At 33.1% G+C, this 16,155-nt stretch overlaps 1 protein-coding gene across 2 annotated transcripts in view; it reads right to left on the minus strand.

The window, feature by feature from the left end:
• The window catches only part of LOC106135035 (collagen alpha-1(IX) chain), a 129,834-nt gene that overhangs the window by 29,872 nt on the left and 83,807 nt on the right, over positions 1 to 16,155 (minus strand). The window contains exons 4-5 of one of the 2 annotated variants that reach the window (XM_013335207.2): positions 3,643 to 3,714; positions 3,295 to 3,345 (exon numbers count right to left, since the gene is read on the minus strand). In XM_013335207.2, coding sequence (XP_013190661.1) covers positions 3,295 to 3,345; positions 3,643 to 3,714 — 123 coding nt within the window. The remainder of the gene's footprint in view (positions 1 to 3,294; positions 3,346 to 3,642; positions 3,715 to 16,155) is intronic. The other variant, XM_013335208.2, reaches the window with a different exon arrangement.

Consider the following 16,155-nt stretch of genomic DNA (forward strand, 5'->3'; position numbering starts at 1 on the left):
GTCGTAGAAGGCGACTAAGGTATGGGCTTACAAACTTGGGATTCTTTTTTAGGCGATGGGCTAGAAACCTGTCAATCAATTCTATCATTAAGCCAAATAGCTTATTTCAAGACTGTTGGCTCTGTCTACCCCGCAATGGATATAGACCATATGTATGTATGTATGTATTAGGTAGTTATTTATTTCACAAAATTCAACCCTTTATTTACGTTAAATTCATACAAAATATGGCAAGCATTTTATTGACATTACAGATTTTATCGCGAAAGTCGGTCATGCAGAATTGGTCACAATCGCTTCAGTGGTCGAGCCGTAATTCAGGAACCCAAAGGTCACTGAACTTCCGGAGGCGCGAGCGTTTCAATAATTGTGAGATCAAGCGAAATGTGTAAAGAGGATTCGGGAAAATTTCCTTTGTTTAAAAAAAAAATATAATATTTTTTATTTTATTGCTAAGACCGACAATATTTTAGTATAAAAGGAATGTTAACAATTCGATTATTAAATATGTAAGAAAACAATTATATTTTCTTTTTAAATAAAATTGTAATAAGTAAATTGCTTTTTTTCGTATTTATGTAAATACGACAAAATTGTTTAAATAAAATAAATAAATTACAATATTTGTAAGGTCAATTTTACTTGAACGCAAATAAAAATGACTATTTGCCTATGTTATACTCGTACGTTAAAGGAAACAGGATATTTAATTTCAATATGCACAATGTACTCGTATCTTTTCTTTGTCTTTTTTATAACGTCAAACTGCGTAACCGAAAAATACTACGAGAATTTTACTTTACCTTTATTGGATTTCGACTTTAACCTCTTGTTCCAATGTCAAATCAGATTACGTAAGGTCTGATTTAATTAACCCTTTACCTTTTTGGTGCCAAAACCTATGGTAATCTATTTTATTTTTAAATTAAATTTCATGGCGTCTTAATTTATTTGAGCAGAAGATTCTTAGTAGTCAAATATGGTCATAGGTGAATATGGGACAGGGGTGTTTTACCCCAACTACGTAAAGCAACGATGCACACAAATATGTAAGTAGGTACTAGAGTTGTAATGATTCAGAGTGGGAATTATTTTATATAGGTCATATTATTTCTGGTAAAGCTGCATCTTTCGGGTTAAAAGAAGATCTTCAGACAACACAGATGGCCTAGTTTCTAGCACACTTTTGTTTATAGTTCGGATAAAAGGTAAACAATCTGGAAGATTTTTTTTAATTTACCTTGAGTTAAAACTAATTTATTTACGTCCTAGGTATTTTTGCAAGTTTTAAAAAATAAACAACCTTCAGTTTTGGGAAACAGCTTTGTCTGCGGCCATGTTACAAATGCCTATATACTCTGACAAATTGGCCGAGTTAGCAGGAAAAAGGGAATAATGAAGATTTTACAACAACAATGAAGATTTACTTATTCGTTTTTATATCTATGGTCAAATTGCTTTGTTAGATCATGCATGTTAGATGTTGACATTTTAGTGCCATTACAAACGCTATCATTCATGCTAACTCATACATTCACTTCAATGTAGAAATGCATGAGAAAAATGACTCCTTTTGCCACAATCATCGACGTAGATATCTCGCAAGGTAAACACGGTTAGAGTCGACAACATGATGTCAATACGCCTGAACAATCAGTTTAGGTACTTCTGTGGGGTCTCACTTACAGCAGGGTTGTTTATTTTTATATTTTTTTGGGAAAAAATATTAAAACATACATATGTATGTATTAATAAAGTTATGGTGGTGAAACTCTACATTTTACATACGTACAAACATATAATCACGTCTATATCCCTTACGGAGTAGACAGAGCCAACAGATTTGAAAATACAGTCAAGGACAGCTGTTTGGGTTACTGATAGAATTGAGATTTTTTTTTTTTTTTTCGCTTAAAAATCGGACTCAACCAATCCAGGATCATTTTGTAAAGTTGCACCTCGGGTTCCTTTCCAGAAAGGTGAGAAACCGGGACTTACTCCACTTAAAAGAAGAAGTTAAGTAGACTTCTATGAAAAAAATCCCGCTAGCAAAAGGACCACACCACGTAATTGCAGTGCGCCGCTCCAGTAGCGAGTTTGTTTACAATATCGGGACCCGACTGTTTGTACATTATCGTACCGACGTACGGACTATGGAAATCCTCGATGCAAACATTGTTTCGTTGTGACTTCCATTTTGAGGAATTGCATTTTGCGCAACACTTAAAGAAAAAGTTATGTTTTTGAGGTTTAAAGATATAAATATTATGTATTGGCGCCAATGATAAGAACTAGCTGAACTGCAGCGAAGAATCTATTTAAGCCATAAGTACTTAACCATTCTAAAACTAAGTTATCAATAAAAACTTTGGTTATACATACATACATACATATGGTCACGTCAATATCCCTTGTGGGGTAAGCAGAGCTAACAGTCTTGAAAAGACTGAATGGCCACGTTCAGCTTTTTGGCTTAATGATAGAATTGATATTCAAATAAGTGACAGGTTGTAAGCCTATCCCTTGATCACCTTTTACGACATCCATGGGAAAATAATACTTAATATTATACTTTGGTTATGGACAGACAAACTGACTGATTTAACAGAAAATGTGGAAGAATGAAGATTTTACAACAACAATGAAGATTTACTTATTCGTTTTTATATCTGTGGTCAAATTGCTTTGTTAGATTGTCTCACCACATCAATTAAAACATTCTTATATATCAGTTTAATGATATTTTAAGGACATTTTATGGCCGCTCGCTTAATAGAGACCATTGACCGTACATTTATAGAAATGTTACATTTCATATCTTTTAATCTGCAATGATTACTACAAAGTTAATTCGACCTAATTTATAGTTAAGACATCAAAGTCTTTACAATTAGCTGTCTCGACATCTTAAATACCTATCTTAGAAAAGTCTAGAGTAAATAAGTGGCCAGTAACGTCAAGTTCAATCTTTTAGGTTTATGAATAAACTTTTTCCGTCCTTAGGTCAAAGTAAAATGAGTATTTGAAGTTAGCGAATCAAAAATTCTCGATTCGATTAGATCAATTTTACAAGTAGAAAAAAAAGACAGGCAACTTTTTAATATTCGCGTCGTAAATACCTACTTACCTAACTTAAATTTAAACTCGCACTGGACGTGACTTTCTTTGGTCGTAGAGTCTAGTTTGTTAATTTTAGAAATGTGTTTAGTAGTTTAGTATTTATACAACAGCATTAGTTGTGTTAGTGCATTCGTGAAAAAAGCAAACACGGAGAAATAAAAAAAAAATAATCACCAAGAAATTGTCTATGTCAATCTCGTCATATTCGTTGCCGCTACCGAAATCCTGTTAAAATGTTGAAAATTTATTTCCGTGGATTACAAGGAATTTTTCTTATATTATATATTTTAAAAATATATATATTTAAAAATTTTAGATAGAAAAAGAAATCAACAAAAATAATTAAGGAAAGAATCAGTTGCAGTAAACAAAAATCAATAAGCATATTTTTTTATCTATCATTAAATTATTTTCCCACTAACAGAATTTAATTTAATACATATGTAAGTAGAAAATTAATTAGGAAATATTGTCATAGTATCAATGGGATATTTTTAAGTATCGAAATAATTATACACTTACCTTAAAGGTGTTGACACACTGCACCGCGGCCTGTGACGGAGATTCAAACAACTTGAGCTCTTGATACGCGCCCTGTATGAATATTAAGGTTAGCACGCGGCACCAAACTGATTTCATATTGACTGACTTTTTGCCGATCGTTTTTTGAATGCATAAGTTGCATTTTTTAATGCATATTAAGAAAAAACTTTTTATTTTGCTTTCCTATTGTATTATTTTAATTATTACTCCTTATTAATTTTCATAATTTTAGTTATCATCAACAATATTATTTTATTTAAACATAAAATCAAAATAAGGTATGTAATTTTTAAAATTTAGGATTAAATCGGGAATCAGCGCAGTATCCGTGGCAAGATGCGCGCACGCCGGCTTGCACTAAATATAAAACTGCCTTAACCAAAGGATAGCTTTAAACGACCACTACAATCTGATACTCGCACATTGTAAACCAAACTATAATAACTAGGAATCATAGATCAAAATAGCTTGGTTGGCGTAAAGCGAGGTATCCGTCAAATTCTTCTTTTTATGCGGTTACGAATACTTACTACAAGTTTTATGATGATTGAGGCTGTTTTACAGCAGGATGAGTGACGTTTGAATATCAGTTTACCTTTAAATCTTTTTTTATTTGCTTTAAAACCTGAGTTTAAATTAATGATAACGGTAAATCATTCGAATCTTAATTTTTTTGTTTACCATTTCAATCAAAAACCAGTGATTGGAATAGTAACAATGCTTGAAATTTTGTATAATAGTAGTTATGTAGTTTTAGTATTTAGTTATTGTCATGTTATTAATATATCAAAAAACCAATGATTAATAAAATCTTAACTAGTCATAATATCTCAGTAATAACAAATGAAATCATTGTTTTATGTACCTACCAGATTCATTTGTGTGTGTCTATAGGTCGATAAGATACCGATATCAACAGCCTTTATCTAATCTCAAATGTCTAGAATCTGGACAATGGGACAATAGTGGACGCCTATCCCTTTATAGAATCCAATTACGAAGAAACTTAGGAAGAAACTTATATTTATATCTTTGAAAGTAGTTCAACGATATTTAATAAGATTTTATAAATCATGGCTAATGCGGATACTAATTAAATTATCGAAAAAATATCGCGTCGTAATTATCTGCCCTTTTAACAACAAAACTCTGATCTATTTCCCGACAAATATGAATTAAAATATACGAGAAACTTATATCAAACTTGGTCAGAAATTTTAAACAAAATTATCAAAATTAACAATGAAACGTTTTCAGAAAACTGGAAAAACGATTTTATAAATATAAAAAAAAAATAAGCGATGTAATGCAGCATTCACTAAAGCGATAGAATGACTGAGAATCTTTTGAAATCGGAGTCGGAAATGTAAAAACGACCGTATTGTGTAAGTACATTGTTTTGTTCCGCTTTACAGCACGACTCTTTTGTGGAGCGATAAAGTCATATTTTCCCCTGTAAAATGCTGACCTTTAAATTCCATTTTCTTTGATATTCCAGTAGTTTTCTTTTCAGAAAGCCGCCGTTCCGTTCATTACCGTCAATCCCAAGCAAGTTGCTCAAATTCATTAGAGCGCGCCGTCGTAGTCTCAGACACTTGACGACTCGCAGTCTCTTTGACAAAGCGCAATTCAGGAGCTGGATCTAATTACGGTGGCGGATTCGTCGTGAGTGCAGGCTCTATAGTTAAGTATTCTCCGATTCTAATGTAAGTATGTATTCTATAGTTACTGCGTTAGAAGTTTATTTAGAAATAGAGGATTAGGTTTTTTGTGTTTTTTTGGAAGAATAGATTCGATAATCGTTTACACAATTATGAATAGAAGAGGTACTCAATTGACTTCAATAATTCTTTCGCCAGTATCTCTAAATGAATATATGGATTATAGAAAATAAAGACGAATTGAATAAAAAAGATAGATAAAAATGAAAGCAAAGTCCTTACGAACTCGTATTTTGACGTTAAATATTTTGAACTTTTCTTTACAGTCGGTACAAATCAAGGTGAAAGTTTTAATACTGACTCTTTTTCAAGGGATTCATTATCAAAATACCAACTTATACATCTTGATTTATTCACATATTCAACGATAGATAAGTTTGTGAAATTCTTTACCTGCTGTTGTCAGTCTACCTGTCGACAGAGTCTTTCACAAAGTGCAATTTTAAAGCTGGATCTTATTACGGTGAGCAAGTCGATATTAGGCTGGTTACAATGGTAACATCAGTATTTTTGTTAATTTTAGTATCAACACTTTCAGTATTGAAAGATAATAATTACATTATTTTTTTCATTTGGTTGGAGTTGGGTCTAAGAGATTCTGAACCTTTTTCATTATTTGTTGAGTCTCGGTGTGAATTTACCCTTAGATGTTTATATTTGCCTAAGGAATAATTATATTACATATTAACCTAATTATCGAATACAAAAGCATAATAATTCTTTCGATTAACTTAAAGAAACTAACTCGGGCTAAGACATAATATGTGCGATTAGAAGATGTATATTAGTTATATTCGACAGACAAATTACAAGCGAAACTTTCATATCTAGCGAATATTTCGGATTTGGGAATTTAATTCACTTACTAAGTTGTTGTAAGGCAGTGGGGTTAGGTCACTTTGCATAATACTAGAATCGCATAATTAACACTGCTTTAGATTCTAACTGTCGCCACAGTAACAAAGGTCTCAACAATAGAATAATGGTTATATAGGAATTGTATGTATTATTACTGTCTGTCTAAGTAATCACATGTTTTTTAACTTGTTTTCGTCCTCCGGGAGTTTGGCCATCAATAAATAATATAATTTCGTTACCAGTTATTTTGTCAGTAGATTCATTGTAATATTTTATTTCTCTTCAAAAAAATAGTTACACATTTGTTTCTTACAATTAATCAAATATGCCACTTCACTGTAATCGTCTCAAAGGTACCTATTACATCGGCGGTATCGCCTCTTTGGAAAGTAATTGATATCCTTTGACCAGGTACCACCCAGAGCGGTAGTAAAACCTATAATTTCTCAAGCGGCGCCCATAACGGAATATCATCATAAACAATGCGGCATTTACAGATTATGTTGTGCTAAAGTTATACATTTTTTTTAGTTTAAGTTTATAGGAATGTTGGAACGATACCAATGTTACATAGCAGTAGACTTCTTCGTTTCATGAAGTGCTTCTATGATGGAAGTCTAGAATTTTTTATCGCCTCGAAAGTAGCAAGAACGTTGGGTAAAAGCTTGGTGTTCGCATATTTTACACGTAAACATGTATCATTATTCGATGGTATTTTTTATCTACATTTTGAGGCTTAAAAATGAGTGAGCCATACAAGATATCATTCATGTCACGGCGGCAAGGAATTCCGCAGAAAAAGATAAATTTAGGTCAACCTCAACCCTTTTATCGGCATCGGTTCCTAATGAAAAATGACCAGAAGCGTTGCGCTGGCGATAATAGAATGGCCGAAATGACGAGTAACCTCTGACGTAGAAATAACGCTAATTTTTTCAACCCTCCATGATTTATTAGGGGCTAAACGAATTTCGGACGCATAGGATAACGAGTCACAATGGACGACATGTAAATAAAATTGATAGCGCCTCGCTATTCATGGAATATTTTCAAGCTGAAAATTTATGTTGCTGAAAACGATTTATGTCGTTTTGAAATGCTATTTTTGAGATTTTCTACTTTTCGGCTGAGTATTATGTTGTAAGATAGATATATATTATGTATGCAGCTCTGTTCGCGTTAAACGTACACAATCAAGTCCATCGCTTAATATTATCTTAAAAAAGAATAAATTAAATAAAAGTAGATTTATCCCAAATCTATTTCATGTTATATTTTGTTTCCCCTTTTTAACTTATTAACTTAAATTCAATGTTTGCGCTTTTACTTCGACAATATAAGTGTTTGTTGGTGATTGCTTCTTATTGAAATAAAATATACATATCTATAGAAAAAGCAGCTATTTACCAAGTAGTTGCATAATTATCTTTATTATTTTTTTTCTTGAAAAATGCTTGATCTTCAACTTGTTGGCACCGGAGATACCCGGTAATACCCTCACCTCTCTGCAGATTATAAAGAGTGAGAAAGATATTTTAAAACAAATTACCTTCCCACTAGGTTTCATTTGAAGAGTTACCTACTAAATCATAGTTTAGTATGCATGAAGCAGAAATAGGATTTGTGTGTGCTTAACCCAATTCTATCGTGTCATGACGTCCTTAAATTAAATTCTATGCATAACTTTTAGTTAATGCTTAACCACGTAGTTATTTATAATCTTCATAATTTTGTTAACCGTTTTCATTTATACATCCGTAATCCATACTAAATGTAGGTATGCAAATTTTCTGAAGATCAGTTCAGTAGTTTATATCAGAAAAGGTAACAAACAAACAAACTTATTTTCGTACTTAAAATATTATTTTGGCTATATAAACGTTGATCATGAATAAAAAAAATCATAAAGATTAATAAATTCTTACACATTCTGACTATTTATAATTGAATATTTCTTTTAAAAAAGTAGGTCTTTTATGATATATACTCTAACATTCTGATACATTAGTCAGATTCACAATAGTCACTTAAAATGATAACAACGAAGTGATTCGCTTTATCCCCAAAGGTGGAACTATAACAGATTATCACATCGTAGGTTTAACTGACCCTTAGTGCCCAAGGGACCTCTCCGTTCGGAACGACGCTATATTTGCTAAGAGAGCAGTAGTTTTTTCGAAAGTAACCCTCATTGTACAAATTGTTATGGCCCGTGTGTTCGAAGCTGATAGGAGATTGGATAAACGATATTATTAGAGGCCTGAGATATGGGTGGTTTTTATAGGAATTCATATGTGTAGGAGAGTGTCTGTAAAACTTACTTTTGAATGCTTACTTTTGGCCCGGGAAAATGCAACCTTAGTGTCTTTGTTGGAACCTATGGTTTTCGCTTCAGCTCATAGGAAAAAAGATGTACGAAAACAATATTCTTAGATCAAAAAGCAAAAGAAAATATGTCTAAAATAAGGTAATGGCAAAAAGCAGTTTGTGTAACACAAAGCCGTTATTTCCTTGTCGATTTATATAATAACTATGGTGTGCCAGACCAAAGGGTTTATATTTTAATTAAAATTTCATTCCGTCAGATTCCACGTTGATTGCTTACTAGAGGTATTCATCCGAAATTATTTTGACGAAATTTGTGAACCATTTGTTTTTGTAAAAGTTATTAGCATATGCGGTTTTAAAATTAAGAATCGTACGTTAGGGCTATGGAAATGTAAGTGTAAGTATTATACTTCTTCCTTCTTGCGTTAAACCCGGTTATATACTTAGATCTCTGAAGAGGAACCCGGGGTGCGCCTTTCGACCAATTCTTGGATGTATAAGTCAGGTCTAGGATCGACTCCCATCTGGCCTCCGCATCATTTGCAGGGAAACCTAACCCATATTGAATAACCCATTTGGTAAAAACTGCACTGAATGAATGTGTTTATTCCCTTAGTCGATGATTAGATTACGATGACATCCGTGGGAAAGAGATAGAGCTAGTGGTTTGATTCTAAGGTGGCGGAAATCACACGGCTATAATTAAGTAAACATAATTAAATTATTTTTAAAATCAATAGTTACTATAAATTATTTCTCTTAGTCAATCATTTACGAACATCTAATTAAAGTAAATGCAACTACCGATATTAAGGTAATTAACTCAATGAGATGGACTGGATAGTTTAGCATCCAATATTCAACTTAGGTCGACCTGGATGCTCATCCTTAATTGATTCGATTAATATAATATTGAATATTAAGATTTTAAGAGATAAGTAAGCATAAGTTACGAGATATTTTATTAAATAAGTAAATAAGAAAAATACAAAACACAAAATACAAATACATACACAAAATACAAATACATTACAAAACACAAAATTTATGAAAATGGTATCCACAATAGCGAGGGGGTTTAAGATAAATAAATAATATTAAGTTACATTCAAAGTTACTTCAGTCAAAAACAATACAAAAAGTAGTGAGTAAATGTGATATCATTACTTAAATTCGTCTGTACTTACTTCCAAGAAATAATTGAAGACGTGACTCTACTAGTATTCAGAGGTGGTACTGCGGGCACATTTATTATTTTTTTACTTTTCGGCCGAGAAGGCTCATCACGCAGTCTATTATAGTAGAGTAAATTGTGAACTGAATAACATTTTTTTTGGTATTTTTTTAATTCAATTGTTGGGAACTTTCTTTTGTCTTAAAAACCCTTGCAGGGTTTGAGACAGAACCAACAGTCTTGAAAAGACTGAAAGGCCACGTTCTGCTGTTTGGTTGAATGAAAGAATTGAGATTCAATTAGCGACAGGTTGATAGCCCATCGCCTAAAAAGGAATCCAATGTTTATAATCCTATCCCTTAGACATCTTTTACGACACCCATGGGAAATATATGGAATGGAATTTATTTTTGTATTGGTGCCGGGAACCACACGGCACTGTGTATGAAAACCATATCATTGCTTTTATTTAAAAAACAGGCTAACAATTGCCTTAAAATTCATAAACGTATAAATTTTTATTGGTAGGTATCTGAAAAAAATAAAAATAACACTTAATTTTGCCACTCTAAATATATATTTTCAATACTGTTTTCGATTGAGGATGTTTGATTGATTGATTTTTACAGCTATCAATTCAAGCCATACACTTTGTGGTACAAATGGGCCGCACTACAATAATGTAACGGTAAAAGGCAGCCATTTTCCTAATGACGTCATCATTTCACCGTAAGGACTCTTCCAGAACCATTCCGTTTTGATTGTGCCTATATATTAGTAGTTTTGGTCGTTTGTTAAATGTAACGGCCATCACGAGGGCTCAAGCTCATTTGGTCGGAGTACTCCGAAAGCATCAAGGTGCCTTTGTCCTAATATCGTTGAGAGGTAATTTATTAAGATATATAGAGTGAATGTATGCCTAATACTGAGTACTAAGACTAATTAAGTACGCCACGATTTATATGTATAGGGCACATGTTCTAATTTAAGGATTTATTTCTAAAGGGGTTGATCACGAACCAGGCTATAGTATGGAGCTTACTTAGTATGTAGATTTACTGTTATTGAACAGAGACATTGGAAATTATAAATTGGGACTATATTCCTCTGAGTAACGTTACTATACTAATACGTCCTAATATGAATAGTTAAGCATGTTTCGAATGGTTTCAACAATTTTATATTGTGTTTAGAGAAATAACGTTCTATCCTTTTTTAACCACTCATTTGTAATTAACTAAGTATTCACAAAAAGCTACATATTTAAATTAAATTATCTCTATGAGAATCTCAAAAGTAATTGATAAATATTTTTGCGGTACATATTACCGATAATATGTAATGTAGTTTGTTTATAAAAAATGCTTAGGCACCTACGCCATGCTTGTTGTTCAGATCCTTACGTTCAAGTTTATCTACGTATCTACATACATACCTATTTTCAATTCCAGAGTATTACTTACGCTTTGTATGACGTGCGGGGCTGCCTTAAGTTGGCTGTATTTCTCGGCTGTAGCTCGTTGGTGATTCGTATTTGGAGAAAACATTCCAATAGTTGATAAAACAGCAAGTCCCATTCCCAAAAACACCAGAAGAAACAACGCACAAATGCACAATTTAGTTTTATACGCCACCACCATAGCCATGTTGAAAACACTGTTTTTGCACTAAGGTTTATAACACTTTACGATTTAGCTTAGTTCACTATTTTCGTATTCACACTGGGAATTTAAAATAAAAACGAAGATATGTTGGGTGAAAATGATGACGATGTATGATTTGGTCTGATTAAAAATTTATACCTATTGAAGTGCAGATACAATCTGGATTAACATTTACTAGTTTGAACGGGTAACTAGTCTGTTAAAATTTCATCAGAATTCATACACGCAATCCTACTTCAGTGTCTATTAAAAATAAAGAGTTTCTTTAATTTCTTTCTATAGATAAACCTTTTCTTCTTTAATCAGTATTTTTTTTTTATTATCTATATATATAAAACTCTTCCGTTACTGAGTGACTGACTGACAGACAACGCACAGTCGAAACTACTGGTCGTAGACAGCTGAAATTTGGAATGTAGGTTCCTTGGGATATGTAGGGGAGCACTAAGAAAGGATTTTTGGAAATTCAACCCCCAAGGGGGGGAAAAGGGGTAAAAACGTTTCTATGAAAAATCTTATTCCTTGGGTTTATAAACTTGAAACTTGGCATGAACACGTACATAGGCAAGTAAATATGTTTGACATTATAAGTTTTTTCAAACTACCCTCCAATCGTGATTTAGGGGGTGCGATTGGGTGACTGATTTATTAACGCACAGCCGAAACCGCTCGGTATAGGAGTCTGAGATTTTGAACAGAGGTTCCTTTAGTAACATAAGTGAGCACTAAGAAGGGATTTTTGAAATGTCAACCCCCAAGGGGGGGAAACGGGATAAACTGAGCCGGGGCTGCGGGAAAGTTCTAACGAGATACCGTGGCCCCGGAACGCAAAGGGCAACTGAAGGAACGAGGTGGGTTTTAGTCAGTAAAAGTCTGACACTCCCTTCCGTTCCACCCAGAGCGGGAGAGGTCATTTGATGATTTCCCATCCTTAAAAAAAAAGACTTTGTATGACAACTTTCAGTCGTCTCTTTAACATACATAATAACATACATAATTATGTACATACATGCATAACATTAATAACATCACGCCTTTAAATCCCTATTTTGTGTTAACACTCCCCATACAAACAGCTAAAAGGAAACAAGTGAAGAGACGAAATTTGTCCGCATCCATTTTCACCTAAATTCTTAACGTTAATGAGATTTACTTTTTATTATCAGGTCAACCTAATAGCCTCACATGTACGTATAACTTCGTAAGAATTTTCTTTCAACTCCTAACCGTTGAGGAGTTGTACCTTCCATCATCAGCTCATTCACATGGGATGATGACTATCAGACGCAAATACTTAAACAGATCTATGAAATTGTCAAAAACGTAATTGCCTGTAAATTTGAGGTTTGCCCTTGATTTCCCTGGAATACCATCATCAGATCCTGACTAGGTAACAACGGGACCAACTTGAAATTATACTCTACCGAACAAAAAAAGAATCACGTAAATCTACATCATCCCTGAGTAACACAGGCTATATTTAATTCCAGTTGTAACAAGATTTCAGCCTGTGGAAGAAAAAGCCCTGTCGAGATCATTAAAAAACGCTATATATAACCGAATTACACGTGGGCGAAGCCGCGGGCGGAAAGCTAGTCTATACATATAATAATTCTTAAATATGTTGAAATTGTGTTCCTAATATTATCAAGTTTTTTACCGATTTCATTTACATTAAGTCCGCTCACTAGATACCTATGCATTTGTTTCACTAAATGAATAAAAACTTTCATTTAATAATGCAAAATAGCTTCTATTTCGACGTCATAAATTATATCTGCTAAGCTGCATTCTCTTTCTCTTGAGTTTGCGTCGCCATTAGACAAAACTTTGCAAGTAGTCGACTGAGGCGCGACCATTATGCGTCGGGAAATAGCTTGTGAAAGAAATAACGTTTCACATAAGAGAAATACTTATCATAGCACAAAGACTGGAAAATGTACACACATTTGTTTTTAGCACTTTTTTATATCATTGATTCTTTATGCTACTTATTTAGTTAGTTGTAAGTTGAAGTCTAAGAGTAATCTATCAGACGACTCATGATCGTGATGATCTTAAATCAACCCGTCGTCGTTATTTCAGACATAGCTATTACAAATTGGTAGACATCCTGTAAACTTAAGAAAGTGCAATGTTAACGGCCCTTTAATTTGAAAGCCGTAGGTACGCAATATACCTATGGTTGACTCTGAGATTAATCTTTCCATTAATGTTATAAGAGAAGAGAAATGACGGGCATGTTTCCAGGTGCCTGGAATAGTGTGGAAAGCACAAAATCGATTCCTATGTGTATAAGAATCGGAGATTTTGCGGAGACAAAGTTACAGGCACCTTGTCTTTAAAAAAAAACATTAGAGTCGGAAAAATTTTCTTCTAAATTTTCAAGAACAATTTGAACAGTTAAAATTAGGAAACAGCAAAAAAGCACTTGGAATGTGGGGGCGTGCTTTCAATGTTCTAACTGCCCATTCGGAGTGCAAGTCGTACTTAACTTTGCATTGTATCTTCGTACTGCACGAACAAAATGCATACTACATGCACCGAATACAAGAAAACTGCGAACAAAACTGTAATTGGTTTACAGAAAGTTGGTAACTTCTGCAAATTGGGTATCAACGTTATTTTTCGTGTAGGAATAACATTTTGCAATTGTATTAGTGTCTGGGTTTTTGGGGTTCCGTTTTTAAATACTCATTTTAAAAATGGAATCGTTTCGAGATAACTGATATTCTATTAAACTAGTAATTACCAGTACATTTGAATAACACTTAACTTTTTATGGGGTTTATATATACACATATTATTTCTCATTAGAGACTTAAAGATAGGCTATATTTTATCATACATACTTTGGTGGATAAATAGGCAATTCAGCAAATATTTGTTGTAATTCATGCGTGATCAGACCGGGGATCAAACACTTTGAATCTTGGGATTGTGTGCAGGTGGTAAACACTTCCACTGCGTCACATAAATCGTCAAAATTAAGTTTCACAGAAAAAAAATACTGCAATAATTTTGAAAACTAATAATCCCATGGTATTACGAGTATTATTATTAGGTACCTATTACCTAAGCTGCAAGCATGAATGAAAGTGCAGAGAAAAGTTTTACACTCCAAATATATTTTATACACTAGAAGAGTATTTATTTAGGTCAACATATATCGCCAGATATGACTTCCATACAGTATAAAATGGCTTAGCTATAAGCACGATCTCTGTCATTTTCCGAGACAGATGTCAGGTGCCTGAAGGAGATTTATTTGTCACTTAGCTGTATCATTGCTACATGCGATTGGTAGGCGCTTAGGTTGGATACACGCATTAAATCGGAATAATTGCCTCATTAGATTTATAAGTGCCCGCAAAAGTTGTGTAAATAATACCGTTTAAAAGATCTTATTGAATATGATAGTATCATTCGCCGCGAACGATGACCTCGCTGCCATTTTTCATTATTTATTCTGTTTTACATTCGTCCTCCTGGCGTGAGTTTAGAATTCCAATGGCATCTTCGCATATCTGGAGAGAAAGGTTGACCCCGGTCATCGCATACAATAAAGAAATTGACATAATAATATGTGGTAGGTATATAAACCACACTCATAAATGTGCTCTTGTCTGCTTGACTAAATCCATACATACATACATAAAATCACGCCTCTTTCCCGAAGGGGTAGGCAGAGACTACATCTTTCCACTTGCCACGATCTCTGCATACTTCACTAAATTCACTTTCCCACTTTTAAATAATGGTCACTAAGAAAACGCGCGAAGAGATAACCAACAAACAAACCAACATACTTTCGCATTTATAATATTAGTTAGGACAGGATTACCTTTCGAGAATGATATTAGTAAACACATATTTATTTTCGTACGATATCACGAAATTACATTCGTTTGAAATGCCTAAGTATTGACCCGAAAATAGTCTTCCTTTGAGAAGGGTATGATGGGTTTTACAAAAGGATTATGTCTTTTTAATATTGGACGTTTTGTACAGTCCAGACTGAATTCATGATTATGAAGCCTATTGGTAGGTAGGTATTATTTTTTTATAAGGTTTCGTAAGAGTTCTAGTATCGTCGAGTAAATTGACAACCTAAAAGGGATGATCATTAAGGAGTAAATTTTTAATGTCAAAGATATAATCCAAGTAATTTTAGGTATCCAAATGTATTTAATATTATAGTAATGCCTGTATTAAATATAATGTAACATTGTTTAACTACAAAGATAATAATAGATAACCTATAGATTTAATCAAATTTTACATGTATTTTTACTTTTGGGCTTAGGTACTTTTATGGAATTTTAGTAACAACTAAAATTCAATAATTTATCGTTTTGATACTGCAATGAAGCTATAGCAAAGCGTATATGACTTAATTCGACCATAATCCCGCGACAAACTTTCTAAAAATCAATGAGATTCGTGTTATTTCATATCACATGATAATTTCTACACAATTTTAGTTTTATAAATAAGAAAATGAATTAAAATTGTACATGGATTAATTAACAGTCACAAAATTTTCGTCATAGAAAAATGTTGAGTTCCACGAGCAAGACCAATATTGTAAATAATTCAAAATGAGATGTTTGTTACTCATACATACCTACATTACTTTAAACTTCAGTTACCTTACTTTCGTTAAACGGCGAAAGTCATGGCCGAAACCCAACGTACCTACTTTCAAAGAACGTACGCGTCAGAGCCTGCGTCATAAACGTTCTAA

This window comes from Amyelois transitella, chromosome 11 (genome assembly GCF_032362555.1).
Source record: "Amyelois transitella isolate CPQ chromosome 11, ilAmyTran1.1, whole genome shotgun sequence".
NCBI lineage: Eukaryota > Metazoa > Arthropoda > Insecta > Lepidoptera > Pyralidae > Amyelois > Amyelois transitella.